Source organism: Pectinophora gossypiella, chromosome 25 (genome assembly GCF_024362695.1).
Source record: "Pectinophora gossypiella chromosome 25, ilPecGoss1.1, whole genome shotgun sequence".
In the NCBI taxonomy this organism is placed as follows: Eukaryota; Metazoa; Arthropoda; class Insecta; order Lepidoptera; family Gelechiidae; genus Pectinophora; species Pectinophora gossypiella.
This window is the reverse complement of record NC_065428.1, coordinates 52,882-75,643: the sequence shown is the minus strand read 5'-3', so window position 1 is coordinate 75,643 and position 22,762 is coordinate 52,882. Positions and strand designations below refer to the sequence as shown.

General features: G+C 43.4%; 3 protein-coding genes across 4 annotated transcripts; all 3 read left to right on the top strand.

Moving 5' to 3' along the window:
• Positions 1–1,428: 1,428 nt before the first annotated feature.
• LOC126378256 (uncharacterized) lies at positions 1,429–3,887 on the top strand. Its single transcript, XM_050026458.1, has 3 exons — positions 1,429–1,491; positions 1,724–2,983; positions 3,178–3,887. The coding sequence occupies exons 1-3, from the start codon at positions 1,431–1,433 to the stop codon at positions 3,549–3,551; spliced, it is 1,695 nt and encodes a 564-aa protein (XP_049882415.1). The 5' UTR covers positions 1,429–1,430; the 3' UTR covers positions 3,552–3,887.
• An 11,480-nt stretch (positions 3,888–15,367) lies between these two features.
• Positions 15,368–18,277, top strand: LOC126378255 (uncharacterized). 2 transcript variants are annotated; one of them, XM_050026456.1, is made up of 4 exons: positions 15,368–15,536; positions 16,368–16,459; positions 16,920–17,594; positions 17,743–18,277. In XM_050026456.1, the coding sequence occupies exons 1-4, from the start codon at positions 15,476–15,478 to the stop codon at positions 18,190–18,192; spliced, it is 1,278 nt and encodes a 425-aa protein (XP_049882413.1). In that variant the 5' UTR covers positions 15,368–15,475; the 3' UTR covers positions 18,193–18,277. The 2 variants fall into 2 exon arrangements, with proteins under 2 accessions (XP_049882413.1, XP_049882414.1); XM_050026457.1 differs by having other exon boundaries at positions 15,447–15,540.
• An 87-nt stretch (positions 18,278–18,364) lies between these two features.
• LOC126377985 (uncharacterized) lies at positions 18,365–19,923 on the top strand. Its single transcript, XM_050026004.1, has 4 exons — positions 18,365–18,748; positions 18,820–19,058; positions 19,251–19,530; positions 19,689–19,923. The coding sequence occupies exons 1-4, from the start codon at positions 18,470–18,472 to the stop codon at positions 19,869–19,871; spliced, it is 981 nt and encodes a 326-aa protein (XP_049881961.1). The 5' UTR covers positions 18,365–18,469; the 3' UTR covers positions 19,872–19,923.
• Positions 19,924–22,762: the final 2,839 nt, after the last annotated feature.

Genomic DNA, 22,762 nt, shown 5'->3' with positions numbered 1-22,762 from the left:
AATAAAGCTTAGCCAAATCGCAAATGTTCTTATTCCTTCACTTGCTAACGTCATAGAACAAGCAATTAATTATAACTCGTGCTAATCGAGACGCCTACACCTCGCTGGTACTCGGGTACAAATCGTTCTTGCTTCGGGAGGATTATCCATTGAATAAAAACCTTTCCAACTTGACTTGCTTTCTGGTATGAAGTGGACTCATCTTCACTTTAGGAGTTCAATACCAATTATAGTTAGTTGTTGTTTTATAGCTGTGCCCACTCTGATAGGTATGACGGGCGTGGGTGTATCTATCTATTTGGGTTGCTAAGAGTACGATCAGGCATCCATCTTGTGTCCGCGGCCATTTTGTGCACCGCTCGCGCCCGTGTGTCGCGCCGCGCGGCTGTGAGCGACGCGCGTCATCAACCGAAAGATGACGCCCACTCTTCATAACTCACTGCCCAATATACACTACAGATGAATGTGTCTCGAGGCCTATGCTGCTTGTTGTTCTGCTATAAATTAGTACTCATGGTTGTCAGAGGCAGTAGGTACTAAACTTTAAAATCATATGAAATTAGGGTTTCTATTTGCAGACAATCAAATAGACATATTTGATCTACACACCGCGAAAGAAAATAAATAAAACAGGAGGCCTTTGTCCAGACATATAGATTAGATTAGATAGATATTTGCCTAAAGTAATCAAACGTTTTCTTTTTTTTTCGCAAACCGAGCTCCATCATAATATATTATAATCTACCGTTAAAACTTATATTAGTCTGTCTTCCATGAATACCTTTCTCTCTGTACCTTTAATCCTTACATAACCTAGGTACTAAGAATTTCAATAACCAGAAACGACCATCAAAGTCGGTTGATCAGTGGCCGCGGCGCATGCGCTTGCAATCACCGGCGGCTCGTAAATAGGGCCGTTGCGATACCGGTTACCGGTAGTATCGAATTGTGATAGTGTCGATACTTACATAGATCGGTGACTGATCTCACCAACCCTGTTTAAAGATCCATCACATAGCTTATTCAACATCTACGTACCTACTAAATTCAGTAAATAGTAGCGGCAACCAACGGCTTAACATGCATTTCTCACGGAATCACCTTATTTTTCAAGTAATCTGGTAATTTTAACCCGCAATGTCCTAACTAAACTAGGAACAATCTCACAAAGTGATATTTTGTTTGACATTCTTCACGGGGATTCAATGCCAGGGCCTTTTGCACTGTGAGCCCAACACTCTAGACCACAGAAGCCGTTAATCGATTCTATTCAAAATATCAATAGGTAACACAATGTTAAGTTGTTACAAGGAATAAATGAATATGAATATATATATGGTAGTATCGATAATTGCAACAGCACACCACTGCTCATAAGCCGTGTGTTATTGTCGTTGTGATGTCGCGGTGCCATGGGACTGGCTGCGATGATGTTCTGTGTGTCGCTACTCCTCATACACACGCATGAAGACATGGTGCTGCTACGGAGAGGTACCAGCTTCTTTACTTAGCCTATATCTACCCAACCGCTTATCTTAAATAGAGCAGTGCGTCATGTAAGACGAGTCTCAAAGATTTTACGAAAAAGATGGTGAGACTGTCTTGATGCCTGCTTAACAGATTTGTGCCAACTGGCCGAAGGCCGTTAAAGATGCACAGATAGCCTTTGCTCAGCAACGATAATAATACAGGCCAGTAATAACAATTCTATAAAAATTTTCAGTGAATTCTGCAGACAAAAAGATGTTGGAAAGTCTGCGAAGCCAGCTGATGGCAGACAACATGGACTATGACGACAAGACGACGCCTGCCAGCGTGTCTGGTTCTACCAGCGACGAGCACCACCCTATGGATGACATCACTCAGATCGAGGACCACTCGGCGATCTCTGCAGAACTCCATACCAGCTCCAGAGAACTTCTCCCACCGCCACGTCTGCACCCGCGCGTCCAGTACGCGCCCGTCTATCAGAAACATACTCCACGCAAGAAACGTATTCCACATAAAATGAAGCTTCCTACAGATTCTCTGGACCGCTCTTTTGATCCTATCAAACCGTCGAAACATACCAGTACTTCAACTGACCCTTTTCTGAGTATTGATCCTAGTTTTCATAACGGTGTAACTTCTAAACACAGTCCATTTTCTTCAAAGCCTAATCAGCACCGTGACTCGTTCATTAAACGACAAGACCCAATCCTGATTATAGCTTCTGGACATCAGAACAGCCAGACTGCTATCCAAAACTCTGCCAACAACTGCAAGAAGGATCTTCCTACCCAGAATAGTCCCGAAAGCAATCCGAAATTAACTGAACTGTTTAACCAGTATCTTCAACCGTTGAAACCTAGTTCTGGATACCAGTTCCGTGCTTTTGACGTGAACCGTACTCACGACTATTCTAATGTCAAGCCTATTCACAATCACCACACGAATACCAGTCAAACTCGCGAGGTTCCACTTTACCAAGGTCCTGACCAGTCTCCGAACGATAAGGTTTCCCTTTTCAAGGAGAATAGCGAGTTTCCAAGCCAAACTAATGCTTATCTAAGTCCCATTCACGACGGCTCTATCCAAAATACTCCTTCCAGCAACATAAATCGAAACCTTTCTCCATCAAATGACAATATCGAGCCACATATCCAAAATCCTACAAATCAAAATAGTGACACCAGCTATCCGCGTCTACCTAACCAAAACCAGGGCCACCATGGTATTAATGATAATCCATTTCCATCGGAGCAAAAGCCGTTCAAACAAGATCAGTTTGAGCCTCGTGTTAGTGGAAGTCAACCTGTCGATCAGAACAGCCCGCGTGACGAGCTCTTGAAGCATGTCTCACTACACAAGCATGTAAAGCTCGTATACAATCCATACCACCCGGACCCGGCGCCCGCGCCGCCTCCTCAGTACCACGCCTACCGCTACGTCCCCACGACACGCTCTACCACCACCGCCACTCGAATGACCTTTCGCATGAACAGTAAGTATTTTGACTTTGTAACCAAACTCCTGTCAAAATTAAATGAATAGACATTGGATTACATGTCATTATAATGCATAGATATGCAAAGATTTGACCAATAATTGCATTACTTGATAGCGCATATAGTCCGATGTCTACAAATTAACAATGATAGATTTACAGAAAAGCCAAATTTTCCTTCTGTGTTTTAGCGTTACCAGATGAACTAAGTGGAAAAGAATCTAAAGAACGAACGAAAAAATCTCGATTCACGTTGAAAAGGCGAGATGATCCTGAAGACAGGCCATCGAGGACATTCAAAGGGTTCAAGGTAGTGGACGGGATGGAGGTGGTGAGTGAACACAGCGAGGAGAAATGGGAACAGTCAGACTCAGGAACTTCGCCACAACCTGAGAAGATCATGACACCAACGGTGACAGAGCATCCGGACTCAAAGTTGCACAAGGCCGTGCTTAAAGCGGAGGCTCGCATCGCGCCGCGAGAACCTCTGGTAAGCAATGACAACAACAACAAAGATCATCGCGAGGAATACCTCCGCTTGAAGTATACTTTTGGAGTGTTGTAACACTTTGCAAAGAGCGAGTCTTATCTTTGCTGGGACACGCCCTCGTGTATCAGGCACTGTTTATGGTGTTCCCGTCGTCATCAGCCCTATTACGGTAGAGCAAAGGAAGTGCCTATTTAGAACTTCTCATTTCAATTCGCATTTTTTTACCATTTAAGGTCTCTATTTTACAACTAAATACGAGACCAGGGTTCGCACAGAAAATACAAAGATGTGGCCTCGTTAGGGGAATTTCCCCTTCCAAAATTGTAGAAAACTACATTCATCAGACTTCTAGAGATTTCGATTTTAGACATATAACGTCGTAAATATTTTCTCAAAGTACAAGATGTAAGATCAGGCAGTATTAAGATTGTTATACAATAATCAATTAAACGCAAGTCAAGCGTTTTAGAAATAAATCGATAAAATAAATAAGTAATTTCAATTTGATAATTTAAATTGTTACGTCCGACCCACCTTAGGCAATCTGCTAAAACAACTCAAGTAGATTGGCGAATCAATAAATCAGAAGCAAAACATAAATTGGCGAATCCTTCGCATAATATCACCGTATCGTTTAAAGTGAGCGACATTGGAACGATGGTACTGTACAGTTGTCAAGAATTGTAACCACTAAGTCCACCAGAATGGCTTCTTCAGGTTTAATTCTGAAGATTATTCTGTGTCTATAATTATTGTCTCTATGATGACTAAGAGCACATAAAAACATAGAACTTGATAAGCTGCTTCTTTCCGGGCGTAAGAAATGATAAAACGAAGATAAAAGATAGTGTCCATTCTGAATTATGAACTACTCTTCTTCTTCTTTTAATCCCATTATCTCCTGGTGGGACGTACGGCTCGAACAAGATTTCTACTCTTAGCTATCTTTTTTGCGATAAACGATTATTATTATTATGTTAATAGGCCGCTCAAACGTCACCACACTTGCCGGAAAATTCATGTACTACCTAGCTATCAAAATTGTATGTCTAAAGATATAAGTATGTACAAAATTATTGTAGTTATTTTAATAAGCGAATGCTTTGAAATATAATTAGAAAGATGTCATTGTCGCCGTTGGTCGATTGTCCCCGTGCTTCCCGGGGGCTGGCGTGTCTGTGACGTCACGGGGAAATCTCACGTCACAGACACGGGGGGGGGGGGGGTTGTCAATGGAGGGGGGATGCACTCAAATAATCACCAGTACTTACATAAACACGCGGCGCTCTCCACTGAATAAAACGAGGCGAGTGATTGCGTTCCTAAACAAGCATCTCATCTATCGTTCACTAAATAATGCGTTATTTCTTTAATAGCTTTTTTTTTGAACGGCAATTTTAAGCGATTTATGTTTCATTTTCTAAATTGATATTCTTTTCTTCATAGTTCTATTATGTAAAAAGTTAGTCCACGAATTATTAATAATCTGTAAGTAGTATCTATTTACGCACTTATGTGTGTGGTCGTACGTCTAGGTTAGTGTTCGTGTTAGTATTTTATGGTTAGTGCTTCATTTGGAAGTAATTGTCAATTTTATGTCGCGGTAGTTAATAATGTATCTACAGGTGCGGCGAATTTCACATGATAACGATATTACTCGACGTCACCATGTAGATGTCACTTATTCAATCGTTTTATTAATACACAATTCACTTTAATATTTATCACTTTCAAAATTATACATATCCCCAAAAGGGTAGGCAGAGAGTCCTTAGTCAGGGTACCTGTTGAATTGCCAAAAGCCCTTTGATATTGTAACGACTACTTACATAATTGCTTCAGTAAACAGTAGCTGAGACGGACTGCTCAACGTACCTTCCGAAGCACGGATCACTCACTTCCTACACTACTTACCCTACTCTCACTTACTTTTACTTTCGGACAAAACGTTGTCAGTCAGGAGGACGTTCTAACGAAATCAAAATATACGAATACACTAATAAAATTGAGTATGTGGTAATATAATAGGGATGTTCGAGAGTAGATGTGGCTGGCTAATGTATCAGTGGTTCCCGCGAGATCACACTCGCAGTCTGAAAGGATAGTCGTGTCGACTAGTCGGCCTGACAGGCTGACTGACACACACACACACACACACGTCGGCCTGACAGCCTATCGGCATATCGTCACACACACGCAAGGAACAATACGTTCACAGACACGTGTTCCACGTTGTTTATTTATACAAAAAAGGTTATTATAAAGTTAGTGATTACTTAGAAGATATAAATGCCTAGGAATGATTAACTGTATGAGAACTGATATTAGGCAGCTTAATTACTCTATTGTATGACAATATTTTATGTTTTTTTTAAAGAACGTCTAAGTCCCTGTGCCGAGGTTTTTCTTGCAGCTCCTTTTCCCCGGCTATACAGGTTGTGAGAAGCTGCAGTAGTTTTAGACGGATGAGACGTTCGTTATGTAAAAATTGACAATTCAAAGTGTAACTATGTTACCTACTGAATATATATTATATTACTGAATATACTACTGAATATATAATATTTTTGAATTTGAATTCTATAAAAAACAAAAAAAATAGTAAGTACACGAAAAATTACAACATACATACATAAACTCACGCCCGTAATCCCTAATGGGGTGGGCAGAGCCACAAGTAATCAAAGACAACTTGCAGCCACTGTTGATACGAATTCCAAAGATGGATATGATGAACCTTATGGTGATAAGGGATCAGCCTATCGCCCATAACATTAGTCCATCATGTTAGAGGACACAATCCCTCTGTCGGTTTACAAAAACCAACAAAAACGGTCATATTTCGGGTCGGATTTGTCGGTCGAAAAATTACAACATAAAGTTAAAAGCTAAACTACAACAAAAAATAAAATAATAACAATAGAAATATCATATGTATACCTGTCGATACCATTAGAATAATTCATTTATTCAAGGAATTGCGTCCCTCCAGCCATGATGGATTGATCACTCCGTAAAAATTTTGGTTTTTGAAAACCAACCGTGAACGAAAACATTTTAGTGTGTGTAGCAAGTTGAATTCCGTGATATCTGCCTACCTGTATGGGGCTTATAGACGTGATCTTACTTATGTATTGTGTTAGGCGGTGAAGTGTACATATGACGAGAGTGCTCAGCGTTTTGGAGAAGAATGAATGAAAGGAGTTATAATGATACTGGTTGTTTTTCTATTTATTTATTTATTCATTTAATACCCGGAGATCAACAGCTTTTAACTTACTGACTAATAAAAAAACTAACAACACAAAGCCAATTACAGTTCTTCACGATTAGCGTCAACATAGATACACAGGTATGTAAGTGAAGCAAAAAAATGTAAAAGAAAAAAGCAATAAGTCGCATCGCCGACAAATGAAAATTATTATTCATCATGTCCGTAGCATTATCCCGTTTTTCACAGGGTCCGCTTACCTAACCTGAAGATTTGACAGGTAATGTTTTTTACAGAAGCGACTGCCTGTCTGACCTTCTAACCGAAGCGAAGCGAAGGGAAAACCAGCCCTATACAGGTTAGGTCACATACCTCCGAAAATGCATTTCTCGGGACTGTGGGGTTCCACACGATGTTTTCCTTCACCGCTGAGCACGTGATAATCATTTATGATACAAACATGAATTTGAAATCAAATTCGACAATCATTGAAATGAAAATTATTATTGTTTAGATTTTTCTAAAGTTTACCTTTTAACATTTTGTGAATTTTAGTGTAAGCACTAAGTACATGTTTTTTGTTATTTATCTTTTTATTGTTTGTTTTTGTACAACTAGTGTATATATTTTTACACGCCATATTTGTCCGATAAGCTCATTAAGTGACTCAACAACGCCATATGTTCCTTTGTGATATATATGTCACCGTAAAATTGTAAATATCGTTAGATTATAATCTATCTCGCGAGATTGTGAACTGTCGAAAAATTGTGAAACGTAATATACTGCTTACAATTTAACGTATTATTATTCGTCAGATTATAATCTATCGAAGTAAAACTGTTAAATCACAATCTTACAATTGTCAAATTGTCAACTGTCCGACGGCTGTCCCTGATTGGTCGGCCTTACAGTAGACCGTTCTGTGTCCATAGAGTTAGGAATAAAACACAGGTGTCAGTCAAATAAAATAAATGCTCTTCAAGATTGTGAAATCAAGTACGTATTTATTAATTATTTAGTAAGTAATCAATAATTCTGACATCACATGATAAGAAAAAATGTATCAAAATTAAAAAATCTGAAACGTATCATTCAGTATACTTTTCGTGTGTAAGATAAACATGCTGGCGGCATAGGGGTGGCCCAAGGGCCACCCCCGCCGCACCCTAACCTACTGTTATGCCTTATAAAAATTATGACAAAACACTATTATTCTAAAAAAGAATTATGGATATCTATTTATTAATCCCAAAAATAAGTTATACCTAACAAACCAGTATTCCTAGATGTTATTATGGGAAAGTAAAACTATTATGCTAAAAAACGTTATGCAAAAAGGATTATGATAATTAAAATTATGACAAAAACATTTATGCATTTTAAGAGAATCCCAAATTAACATTATGCTCACTCTAATAGTTTTGTAACTCTATGGTATAGCACGCGAGGTGCGTTTCGTATCACAATTTGACGGTTTCACTTCGATAAATTATAATCTACCGAAAAATAATACGTTAAATTGTAAGCAATATGATACGATTCATAATTATTCGACAGTTCACAATCTCGCGAGATTCAAATCGATAGATTATAATCTAACGTTATTTACAATTTTACGGTGACATATACAGCTAGTAAATCTCTGATTGTATGTCGGAGGAAAAATCGTCGGAATGTGAAGTCTCCGGGGGGTCGGTGACGAATTGATGACGAATGTGCTGAGCGATGCGGTTCTCCTCCGCCTCCTCCTGCGGTGCTCCGAGATCCCTCATTCGATCTTGGCAATTCCGAGTCGACTTCAAAAAATGTATAAAACAGTATATCATCTACATTGTTACAGAGGTAACGTACATACATTGTCTTAGAATCGTAACTCGCAAAAGTGTTACGTTTGTTGGCGAGGTATCTAACATGTGTTATGTCAGATCCGTTCTATGATTTCGCCCGTGAATATGAATGTATTTCTAAAAAAATTTTTAACAAAAAAAAACCGACTTCAAACGCAAAACTAAAAAGCAATAAATAAATTTACTTCGCACAAAGTAATTAGTACGTATTTTCAATTAGTTAATTAATTTTATAAATCTGAAGCCGGTGCCAAGGAAATGCTACAACGAAGTACCGATTCATATATTTTTCAATACTGATTGTTTTGTAATTTTTTGTTTGACATTGTTTTGTAATTGCTTTGATATAGGTATTAAACAATATTGTGTGTACATAGTAATTTGATATTGTAGTAGGGTTGTTGTAGCATTTACTTGGCACCGACTTCAGATTTATAAAATTAATTAACTAATTGAAAATACGTACTAATTACTTTGTGCGAAGTAAATTTATTTATTGCTTTTTAGTTTTGCGTTTGAAGTCGGTTTTTTTTTGTTAAAAATTTTATTTTATTTTACGATTTTAAGTGATGGTTAGACCGAGCAAGGATGCAGAGACAGACAAATTTTCTGATTTATATTGATATATATTAATACATGATTAGTAGTGATCACAATTATTATTGATGAACATTTTTACACACACACTCACACACGCGCACACACACACACACACACACACACACACACACACACACACACACACACACACACACACACACATACACACACATGTGGTTGTCAGTGGAAGCTGCTATCATACACACTCACGCACACATATAGATACAGTAGATTTCGCGTGGTTCGCTCGCTGCTAAAGCAGCTCGCGTGTCCTGTTTATTCGAAACTGTCCCTCTTCGTATGGCGGCCATCTTGTTTTTCCGCCATTTTGTTTTTTTTCACCGGCGACAGAATTTGACCATGATTTAAATGGGTGTCGTGGAAACAAACAAAATCCAGGTGCAATAGGTTTGCCAGGCCGTAGAATGTCTCCCTGATTGGGAGCAGTTTTCAAAGATGACGTTCCGATCACACCCCTATACATCATTTTTACCCCCAAGACATTTTCTGGAAAAACAAAATTTTGTATGGCGGCCATCTTGTTTTTCCGCCATTTTTTTTTTCACACGCTATGGAATTTGACCAAGATTTAAATAAGTGCTCTGAAAGAAATATTGCTTCACGTGCGATAGTTTTGCCAGGCCGTAGAGTATTTCTCTGATGCGGAGCAATTTTTGGTGACCAGAAAGTATTTCCGTACTCTACATGACGTTTTGAGTAAGCGCCCCATACATTATTTTTACCCAAAGGGGCTTCTTCCAAAATCGACAAAATTTTGTATGGCGGCCATCTTGTTTTTCCGCCATTTTGTTTTTTTGCACCGGCGATTGAATTTGATCAAGATTTAAATACGTTTCGTGAAAGAAAAATTGCTCCAGGTTGTATAGTTTTGCCAGGCCATAGGGTGTCTCCCTGATGCTGACCAGTTTTCGAAGGTCGGGAAGTTTTCCCGAAGCCTAAAGATCGATCCGATTAATATGACTTTACAAACGCACTAGTCGCTCCTACGATTTTTGAAAATTCCCCTCGATTTCTCTGGTCTTCCATCATCAGATCCTGACTTCCTTGACATGGGACCCCCTTGGGTATATCTCCTTTCAAACAAAAAAAGAATTATCAAAATCGGTTCATATACGACGAAGATATGCCCGAACAAACATAAAAAAAAAAAAAAAAAAAAAAAAAAAAAAAAATATACGGTCGAATTGAGAACCTCCTCCTTTTTTGAAGTCGGTAAAAAGCAATAATGCAATTTGTCATTTGCGCATGTAAAAGTAAGTGCGCAATGCAAACAAGATAGAGATCGAGATTTTAGATGAAAAGTTTCCCTCTTGGATAAGCGAAATAGTCACTTAAAAAATCCACCATCACTTTACATAAAAATGATGAAAATCGTATCGACCCGACGACCAAAACGTGAAGCTGAAATAATCTGCAGTGTGCCAGGTTTTTTTGCTTTAATATTACAAATTGTGTCGTTGTATGTTTCTCTGCAAAGTAGCATGGAAAATGCTGCACCGACAAGAGCATGGCTCTTAAATTGATGATGATGATGATGTTTCTCTGCTCACTGGACTTAGTCTTGTTTATTTTGAATATAACATTCCAGCATTTTCCTAAATTAATCCAATTTAAGAAAATAACTTTGAACTGACTCGCTTAATGAATACAAACCTCCCTTCTACTGATGGTGAAGACAATACCTAGCGTTATAAGCCAATCGCAACATGTCAGCAATGATTTATATTGCGAGCCATTTGTTGTTGATTGGAGCCATTTGCAGTCACGTGGTTGCTGGAATTCATCGCGCTATAACGACGTATGGAGGTGCTCACGCAAAGCAACAACTAATAGTTCGCGGAACCACATCAACACGGGGCGGTGCAAGCCACGAGCGGGGGGCGGGGAGGGCCGCTTGCTGTGTTTCGGCACACCAGACACTCCGTACAAAAATCTCTTCTTACCGCTCATCACGGTGGTCTAGCAGAAAGCTCGGTGATGTGTGGGTACTTAGTTCATAAATAGTTCTTTATTGCACAAAAACATAAGTGTTGCGAACTCTTCGCAGGTTTTATAATCTTTTTATATGTTTTTTATATTTCTTGTTTTTTGACGTTTTGTATGTTGGTTTTGTTTTCTTCTTTTTTTTAATTTATTTAGCTTTGGCGACAAGGCCATCAGCTTAAAAAGAATCGTCAGTTACAATCCATTTACAATCTCAGTAACTTTTGTTTTCTTCTTGTGTCGTTGTGCTTTTTGGTGACTTTGGTGAAAATATCTCTCAAAGCTAAGTATTTGTTATTCCTTCGTTTCATTTAGTTATACAGTCCACTTCATATTCATCAGCTACACAATAGGCGGCCTTATTGCTAAACAGCAATTTCTGCCAGGCAACCTCAGGGTGAAAGAAGTTTATGCATTGGAGCGCGGGATGGTGCAATACAAAAAATAATAAAAATTTAATAATAATAGTTAAAATAAACATCATAATCATCAAGTTCATCTCGCGATGGATGTCCCTCTGACTACCCCAATTAGGATATAGTCGTGGGTCCCAACCGTTGAAATATTCTAAATCTTGTAACCAAGACGCTCCCCACTTGTCGGGCGGTTTGGAAACTCTGCTACCACTACCCCACACACCTCTAAATAGAATAGAATAGAAATTGTTTATCAAATCAAATCAATTTATTTGCGAGAACACATAGATACAATAAAGGTGGTAAAATAATTTAAATAACAATGTTGTGATGTGTTCGGCCTGCATGCAGGCGTACAAATATACATAAAAAAAAAAAGAAGTGGTACATTGAAAGAAAATTATTGAAAATATACTTATTATTAAAAAATTACAAAATTTATTTATTTTTATGTTCAAAATATTCCTTCAAATTATAGTAACATTTGTCCATAAGCCATTTCGTTAAGTTATTCTTGAACTTGTTTCCAGTTAGTATTTTCAATTCATTTGGCAGATTATTATATAATTCAATGCACATATTTGATGCATGTTGGTTGGAGTCTGTGGTTGATGTAGTACCATTATCATTACCAACATGATGTTTATTGTAGCGAACTCAACTCCCACAGACTTGGTTTTGTGGGGTTTTTATTGTACTTAAGTACCAATATTTTCTGTATTTTTATGAAAAATAAATATTTTACTTACTTGTAATAAACAGTAGAGCAGTGTGGTGGAGTATGCTCCCCTCCGGTTGTTTGAGGGGTGGTCTGTGCCCGGCAGTGCGATGTATATTGCCTGTTTATGTGTGTATGCAAGGTATGATAGGTTTATCAGAGTACACGTGTCATGTATATACCTATGGAGAATGCAATATACTCGTAAACGCGCGGCGCGCGGCGACCGTGCGGGAATGTGTATAGAACATGCTGTATACGAGGACCCATACATCTCGTGATAGTACAAGAGGGGTATGAAATAAGAAACATTCAACGACTCGTTTCCTTCACATCACATAATATGGCATCACGCCTGTGTCCCCGAAGGGGTAGGTAGAGGTGTCATCATTATCAGCCCATTAACGTCCCCACTGCTGGGGCACGGGCCTTCCTTCCACGGATGGATAGGGAGATCGGGCCTTAAACCATCACGCGGACCCAGTGCGGATTGATGGTTATTAACGACTGCTAATGCAGCCGGGACCAACGGCTTAACGTGCCTTCCGAAGCACGGAGGAGCTCGAGATGAAAACTTTTTTTTATGGTCACCCATCCTATGACCGGCCTTTGCGAAAGTTGCTTAACTTCAACAATCGCAGACCGAGCGCGTTAACCGCTGCGCCACCGAGAGGTGTATATTACTTAAATATATTCTTCTTCTATCGTGTGCATTGTGAGGTGGATTACCGACCCCATCAACCCTGGTGTCAGGGTTACTACTGAGCCGCCATAGGCCCCTGACATGACTCATGGAACGACTACTTACTTACATCAGTAAGTAGTAACCGGGACCAACGGCTTAACGTGCCTTCCGAAACACGGATCATCTTACTTTCGGACAATCAGGTGATCAGCCTGTAATGTCCTAACCAAACTAGGGATCACAAAGTGATTTTTGTGATTTGTCCCCACCGGGATTCGAACCACCCCTATGTTTATGTTGATATAATGGCGAGCCTATTGCAATTAGGCAACCGAGCACAAATCCTGGAAATCACGTGATATAGCTGAACGCGTGAGATCAAATCAAATCAAATTTTTTTTTATCAATTTTTTTTTTAGATAAATTATCTACGATCCAAACATTAATTCAAACTCAATAAGATCGAATTCAGTGGTTTAGATCCCGAGCCGGGACTCAAACCCGTGACACTACGGTGAAAGTCACGCGCCCTCCGTACAGGGCTATCGCGGATTTCTTCACAAGTTATAATTCAAACGCCCCGTTAGCTGTATGGGTGTGGAACTTATCGAATATAACGAGAGGCGTGCGTTAAGTTTGTCGCGGTGCGATGGGGCCCACGTGGGAGGGGGACTTGCAGTAAGTATGTTTATAATAATTTACTAAACGCGTCGGAGCAGAAGGAAATAGTTGGAAGTTGTGTGACGCCGAGTGGCGTCGTTAGCGGCCAAGTGTGACCTGTACACCGCCACAAGGTCTCACAGGCAAACTTAGTTCGTGTTTTTCTACTAATGTGAAAAAGTGCTGTTATTTGTTTGCTTAATATGCAAGAATTTATGATACTTAAATATTTTCTTTTGAAACGTCTTTTTGACCACATCGTTAAAAATGGGATTCCAAATAATGACATACGCCTGGGATAGAAGAACCAGAAAATGTCTGGACGTTAGTATTATATGATCTGTGGTGGCGGGTAAGCCCAGCAACCCCAGCTAGTGCTGCTGTCTATGGATGCAATATACCCAATATACGTCTAGTCACAGGTTAGGTACCAAAGTGAATGCTAGACAAAAAATGTCCCTACTTCCTCCATCCCCTTGGGGCCAAGTAATGACACGGCCAAGTAGTGTATGCCATCGAAAGAAAATTTACATTCTTCTTCTTCTATCGTGTTGGTTGGGAGATAGATTACCACATCAACCCTAGTGTCGGGGTTACTATTGAACCACCAAAGGCCCCTGACATGATTCATGTAATTTTATCAGTAAGTAGTAGCCGGGACCAATGACTTGCCTTCCGAAGCACGGATCATCTTAATTTCGGACTATCAGGTGATCAGCCTATAATGTCCAAACTAGAGATCACAAAGTGATTTTTGTGTTATACCCCTACCGGGATCCGAACTCGGGACCTCCGGATCGTGAGCCCAGCCCTCTACAACTGGTCCACAGAGACCGTTAGGAAAATTTGCATTAAAACAACACTGTTCAATTCAGTATAAGAAGTAGTCCTTAAAATCGTTGGCAATGAAGCTGTTACTACGAAGCGCTTCAATAGAATTATATAGAAACTGCTCTTAGAGCTCGGAATTTCCAAATAGCTTGAGTTGTAGCGAGGCTACACTTCAATGCAATTAGGCTAAAATAAAAGCAGTACGTACTGTAGGTAGCTTCAATATTCATTAGTTAAAGTCTATGCTAACGATGTTTTTAATCAAATCAGCGCTGCGACGGAGCGCGAGGTGCCACATACATCTGAGATAGGTGAACTTGTTGTCCGCGACGTGGCACTTTTTTCATGTCACTGAAAGCAACCTGTCGTTTTCTGTAAGTACCCCTGACAATCTCTCTCTTTATTTAAGAGCTGCGCTCTTGTCGGTGGAGTAATTGCCATTACTCTACTCCATAGGGCGTGTAGAACGGTGGTTGCCCCAATCGCGCTGGCGTATTTCTCAATCGATAATGTTTTAGCTAGAGCCCTACCAGAATCCATTTCCTCGGCCTCCAACCAGTACTGATACCGCTGCTGCCCGGCATTAACCTCCTGACAATATATACCTCATATCCAACATTCATTACACGTTGATTTGTATTGAAAGCGAACATTCTTTCGCACTTACCTATAACATTATAGGTATTTCTCTCTGTCAAATCCTCGACCTGCTGATGCCCCACGACCTGCACCTTCTCTTTTATTTGTTTCATAAATGTATACTGTAACACTCTCGATACATTGTCGAATAAACAATGTTCCGTATTAAATTACAAAGACATAAAACATTCGCCGCAGGAATGAGGAACGTTCGAGTTTTATGTCGCGATAATACGCGAATAGTTTGAATAAATTGCTTATTGCGTTCAGTAACGGTTTTGCGCTGACGCGGGACTATTGTCGCTTTGACACGTGGCCCCGACGCTCGCGTGGCCCCCGCGGCCCCCCGCTTGACCCCGGGACCCCCGCGACCCCAGTACACAACATGGCGCTGCTACTGCTGCTTCTAACGATGTTACCGCTGTCTCTATCGTTACCGTCAGTAGGTAGGTGAGCTCGTTATATTCATTATTCACTCCCGTATCCCTTTCGGGATGGACAGAGCCATAAGTCATCAATAGCCAGGTATGCTTTTGAAATATGAAAATCAAAACCGTTCTATCTCCGCATCCATAATCGTATACAAAGTCAGTGAAATGAGTTAAGTACATATAAGACTATTGTACAATGTCGCAGCTACTCGTTGTAGCTATATATCTCGTAATTAAAATTCGTTAAAAGTCACAAATATAAATTCGTGAGCCCAACGCGCTAACCACTAGACAACCGAGGCTGTTGGAGCTACGGCGCGGCGTGGTGGCGTATGCTCCAATTGCTCCATAACCCCTCCGGTTGATCGATTGTTGACGTACCTGGCTATTTATATTATGTATGTATTTTCTGTAAGTTTAGCCACACACTGGTGCTAATTCCTGTAAATACCATCTAATTTTATTTTAAGTTATATCTGTCATTTTCTTATCCGCCGAAAAGGAAAGGGACGGGTAATCGACAAGCATAAAATTTATGGAACACACGTCAATTTTAAGCACAAATCTAAACTAACCGTCTAAAAATTTTACATCCGTCAATAATCCGACACAGTTAAGTAGACAGCACGTCAAACGGATTGCATACCAGCGACGTACCGTTTGATTCGCCCGGGTTATTCGTTCATTTACTCATTCTTCCTAAAATTAAGAGCTGTGAATCATCCGTCCCTTTCCTTTTCGACGGATATGAAAATGACGGATATAACTTAAAATAAAATTAGGCGGTGTCTGCAGGAATCGGGGCCACTGTCCTTTTATAATAAATAAGTATATGTTTATTGTCAGCGGCGCGGTCGTCGCACGAGCTGGTGGAGACGCTGCGGCGGCAGCTGATGCAGGACAACTACGACTACATGGAGGGCTCCGACAGCTCCGAAGTAACAAACAATACATCTCACAAATAATATAATTCTTCTCTCATGTGGATTGTGAGGTCAATATGAACGACCTCGTAGACAAATGATATCACCTGGTTGCTATTACATGGGACTTAAACATAGGGCCAGGATTTATTATTGAACCGCCAAAAGCCCCTGAGAGTGCTCACGTACAGATTGCGAAAACATAACATAAGCTCAGAACCACGTAGATTCCCAATTGTACCTACTAGTTAGAGGTTACACTGAGCTTTCTGTTACATGGACGCGCTGCGTGGTAGGTGGTGAGCCGTATCGACGTCTATAATGGTCGAGGCAATTGTGTTAGTGGAAATTAAGAACTCATTGGTGCAAGTCCGGTAAGTACCTGAGTTCGAACCGGCGGCGCTCCCCGTTTTAGAATCAAGCTGGTGACGCGCAGGACCACAGTCAAATAATAAACGAATTATTTTATGATTAGGTGACACTCGCGCCGCTCAACGTGGACTACGCGCAGCCGTCGCGCCGCCGCGAGCGTAGTCGCCGCCCCACTCGTCCCCGGCCACACCAGGACCGCGACTCGGACCTCATCCCTGAGCCTGAAGAATTCGACCACCGATCAGAGTTCGCGCCGAAAGAGATCTACCCACGAGGACCCGCGCAGCAGCACGCGCCGCTGTCACCGCGTCAGAGCGGCAGTCACGGCGGCGACGACGACGACCGCGTGGAAGACGCCGGCGGGCATTCGTCCGCCGAGCGGCCGCACCGCGCCCGCCGCCCCTCCCCCGACCGCGACCCGCCCGTCCAGCAGCGCGACCTCTTCTACTACGCTGACGACACGCATTTCGCCGACACCAACGTTGTCGACCCTACCTTCGTCAACACCTTCGACGGCCGAAACAGTAGACACAAAGATCGCAAACATCGTGATATAAAACCTCACAATCAACGAGATTATCGGCGAATGGAACATGGTCCAGAGGACAATCACATTGACCACGATAATGATCACCAGGAAGATCACGGCGACCACGACGACCACGGCGTTCAAGCTGTTCAGGGTCAAGATCACGCCAACAGTGTCGAGCAACACACAGGACTCATCGACTATGGCGACGAATATCATCGCACCTCACCACGATACAAGATTCTCGAGGTGCGTGTAACACTTGCAATGTCGGACTTGTATGGGAATAAAAATGTCCAAATGGCAAATTTCAGAGCACCGAACGTGAAATGACGAGTGACTTCTGGTGCACTGAAAATGCCTTGAAAGTGGTGTTTATACGATTATGTTGCTTCAGGTCCCCGGCAAGTCACGGTCCGGGCGGCGCTCGGGAGCTGGCGACGACACGCGGCGGTTCCTGCAGGAGGAGCGCGCAGACGGTGTCTCCATCCTCAAGCTGGGCGACGGACCCTTCCCGGAGTTCCGTCTACCACCTGACCGACGCCAGTATATGGCGGTGGCGGATGGCCCCGCCGAGCGCCGCCACCGCGCGCCCGTGCCCACTGTGTCCGAGCACGACTCCTCCGACGACGACCCGCTCCTCCCCGGCGGGCTCCACCCCGACACGCCCTTAGTCCCCCCCGACATGCCCGACATCACCCCTGAACTCCAACTCCCCCCGCTGCCTCCCGGCATGCTGACCAATGACGCCCAGACCTCCGGCGAGCCGCTGGTCGACCCCGACGCCCCCCTCGACACGCGGCGCCTCGCAGACCTACTCGGCGATGACCTCCTCAACATGGTCTAATTGTAGTCCTAATGCAGTTCCATAAGAATGTTTGTCCTTTGTATTTTCGAATAAATTTAGCCGTAAAATATAGGTACGCTTATGATGTTTTGTTTTCTTCAGATATCGTAAACAACAAGTCAAACAAGAGATACGACAATAGAGTACGAAACATTTTGCCAGTGTTTTTATTCTAAATCCTTACAGTACTTATGGACTTTAGAATTTGATTTGAACTTAGAAATCACATTTCAACATCTTCAACTGATAAGGCCAGTTTATAGCGCAAGTCTCTACAATGTTGGCCACCTTGCTGGTAGTGTGTGCGACGGCGGCGTCGGCGCATAATATAACCACAGGGACGCTAGTGGAGGGACAGCAAGCGCCAGCAAAGCAACCTGCGACACAAGAGCCGAATGCCATGCAGTCGCCAGTGGTACCGCCACAGGCGCTATCGGAAGCACACGCTCCGGCCGTAAGGGTCTCGCAGACGTCGGTCACTCCCGTGGAAGCTTCCAACAAAGTGCACGAGTTGATGTTCGGGTTAAGCCCGGCAGCGGTACCGGGCGGGCTGGAGGTAAGAATCAAAACACAAATAAAACTTAAATATGTTAATTTTATTTAAAAATGTGTTCATTTTCTTTGGAGGTGGCGCTGGTGACTGTGAACACGCCCCTGTTGCCGCCGGAGCTGGCAGCGCTGATGCCAAAGATATATCACGACGAAGACTACCAGTTTCAGCTCATAGATCCTTTCCCGCGCCGCAACCACCGCCCTCCGCGCCCACACAGGGACGGTGCTCGCAGGCCTGCCCCTCCGCCACCCTCGGCCCAACACAACACGACGGCCCACAACAACATCGCCATCAATAAAGACAAGCTAGAAAGGTTTGCACGTAGAAGATCTTACACACTTGCCTCCAACAATTTGACAAAAACCCAACATTTCAGAACTCTATCTTTCTAGGATTATTTGTATGTCAACCAGGCGTATACCTAAAGATGAGCCTATATAATATCTTTAAATGAACATGCATAAGGTAAAGGACAATATCAATGACGTTACCCCGCATGTTGTAGGTTAATGAACTTCATCAGGAAAAACCGCGACCTCCTGAAGCTATTGACTCAGACCAAGCAGAAGCTGCTGGGGGCACCGAGGGGGGGTGGTGAGACGGGGGCGGCCGCGGGGGTGCTGAGGCCGGGGGCCAGCAAGCAGTACCGCCGTAGCGAAGACCCGTCGCTCCCGGAGGATGACGACACAGCGCCGCAGCTGCGCGCGCACAACATTTACGACGCTAACCAGCTCGACATGGCGCCCGCTACCGATATGAAAATTCACGAAATGCGGTTAAATAAGGTGAGCTTCAAAGCGAACAAATCGTTGTAGTCTGTGGTTCCATATCATTACAATTTTGAACGTGAGCATGAACGTGACATATATTCTTACTACTATCAGTTAAGATTGTGGTCAAATGCGAACCTACCAATAGGTAGACGATGAATGTTTGTCGTCAGGGCCGGCTGTGCTTGCGTCACATCCTGCAGCCGGAGGGCCCGAAGTACAACAAGGCTGGACGCATCTACTGGAAGGAGTTCGTCTCCACCGAAGAGATGCACTTCGAGCTGACACGCGCGCCGCGCCTGCTGCTGCCCGCCTGCTGCAACTGCTGCGCCAAATCCGCGCTCGGCTGCGAGTGACCGCGCCCGCTACACGACACTCACGCGTGGGAATTCACTAGTTCTGTTTACTTATTTATTATTATTTTGTTACATGTCTAAAGAGTTTGATTACAGGTTGAACTGTTCACTTGATTTACTTAGATAAAATAATATAAGAAGTAAGTAAGTACTTAATAAATGTAAAATGTCTCCTACTTTTATGTAAAGGTTGGGCTTGCACAAGAACGCATTCTTGGTCCTTTTCTATGTTTATTATACACAGTGAGCATTGGACAAGCTAGTATGCTACGGTCAAGCTGAAAACTGTGGTGGGTGATAGAACAGAACACTCGTTTTGTGCTTGAGCTGGCATGGACACATTATGTTCAGCATTTCCTGTTTGTGATTTTCTTTCCACCTTCAGTGTCATAAAATGCTACTTACCTTTAAATTTTTTATGGGAATTACTTTATTTTATTATCGAATTGGTTTACATCTACTCGAATTATCGTGAAATATAATAGAAATAAGTAAGTACTTACCTACATATAAAACTGGAAGAAGTCACGAACCTACCAGAGTAATCCTCAATAGGATTGCCACAAGAAAGAATTGCACAATTTACCCTCGATAAGAGTTTATAGCGTTGAGCACATCGTGAGCCAATGTTGGTGGCGCTGCTGGCGGTGTGCGCGGCCGCGGCGGAGGCGGGGGCGGGGCAGATGCGGGGAGCGGGGCGGGGCGGGCGCAACCTGCTGCTGCGGGAGATCAAGGACAACCTGCGGCAGGACAACGAGGACTACGAGCTGGTACACAGGCGGACGGGGGGGCCCGCGACACCGCCTGCACGGCCACCGGGGACCAACCAGCCGGGGGGCGCTCAGATGAGAGCAGGTGCACCGCCTGCCTGGCCGGGCCCGGTACTGCCGGGGGCGAGGCCGGCAGCGGTGGCACCTACGATGCAAGAGCAAGCGACGGCGGCGGTGCCAATAGTAGCACCTAAATCTAGACAACCACCCGTAAAGCCAGGCAGAAACCAAGCCAAGCAGCTGAGAGCTGCGGCACCGCCAGCGAGCTTGCCCGGCCCGGTCATGAGGGCCTCGGACTTAGATAAGCTGGCAGAAGACTTGGACGCGGTGGGGATCGTGGACTTACCGGCGGAGGCAGACGTGCGGATGCAGGTGAATAGAATATATTTTATAAAACAATAGGCACAATAGGATGTTGTTACAATGATATATAGGTACGATAAATAAATAAATAAATATAGTACTTAATAATAATATGATATTAGATCTTATAATTGATTATTTACCAAATGATCAATTTTAAGATTTGGGACGACATATACAGGGTGTTAGTGACATCATAACGATAACTTTGAGGGATGATTCAATCCATTCTGAGTTCATATCAAGTCGATTTTTCCGTCGCTCCCTGTATACCAATCATTTTAACACACGTAAGCATGAAAAATCGTATAAACATTAAAATAAGTAGGTGTGTCAAAGTTTTCAGTTCAAAAATGATTTTATACTTACTGCAGAAGCGATGTTGTAAAAAACATCTTGTTAATTTAACTTTTAGAGCAACTTTTATTCTTATTTAAGGTGGCGGCGGTGACGAGCGCGGTGCGGAGACACGCGCGGCGCCCCGCGGAGCTGGAGGGGGCGGGGGCGGGGGGGGGGGGGGGGGGGGGGGCCGACGCGTCGCCGGCGTCCTTCCAGCTGCAGCCCATCCAGCCGTCGCCGCGGCCGCGCGGCCGCCGCCCCGCGCTGCCTCGTGCGCACGCCGCGCCGCCGCCCGGCCGGCCCGTGGGCCGCCAGGGGCCGCCCGCCGACCCCGCGGGCCTCGCCCAAACCGCCACTACCACCGGTGCCGCTGACAAGAAAAATAAGCTCGAGAGGTTCGACTTTACCGTCGCATCATTTAATCTTTTTAAGATTGATCCTTTTCCTACTATTTCTGCCGAGTCGCTACAGAAAATGTCTCCCCATTACGTTGTAAACGCTCTGAAGCCGGTCATCCACCCCCCATATTAACCTGCAGGTTCGTGGTGTTCATCAACAAGAACCGCGAGTTGTTGAAGCAGTTCATACTAAACAAGCGCGCGCAGCAGGCGACCGCGACGCAGGCGCCGTCCCTGCGCATCGCGGGCGAGCGGGTCAAAGGAGGGGTGAACGGGGGGGTGGGGGCGGCCATAATGGACGGGCTGCGGGGGGTGCGGGCGCGCGATAGCAGCGACGTGTCGTCCTCGGACGACGTGGGCTTCGGCGCGGACAAGGGTGGCGACACCGGCGTCACGGGCGGCGGCGCGCCGTTCAAGTGGCGCCCCCACCACAAGCTGGACGGCAAGCAGCTGGACCTGGCGCCGGCGCGCGGCTCCGCTATCAACAACATGCGAGAGAAGGTCAGCCTCACTCTCACTTGTCTCGCCCCCGCACAGTATTTCAACAATCCCAACCTTCCAAGTGTACAACCTCCCAACTCTGAGTACGCCGCGGACAAACCACATAAAACGTAAGTAATCTAAAAAGTTATAAATCTACTTCAAAATCCAACTTATAAAAAGCAAGACAATATTTTCTTAATACAATATTAGAATCTAAACTCTGAAGTCGAGGCAAGACAGTCGAACTGTAGTTCCACTCGTTGCCATAGGTACAATAACAACTCGACGGCGACGCGTCTGACCTCGTGGCTGGTGGCGTGCTTTAATTATCTGCCATCTGACACTATCTAAGTTATCATCCATCCGATTCCATCGTTTGCCTCGGTACTTACGGGTTTGATTAGACTGACTAAATGCAGATTATCTTTGGAATTAACGATTTATTAATAAGACTGTCACGTACCAAGCAAACGATGCGAAATGTTCCTTATCGCCGTGTGTATTGTGTGGTGCCAGGGTCGCATATGCTCGCGGTACG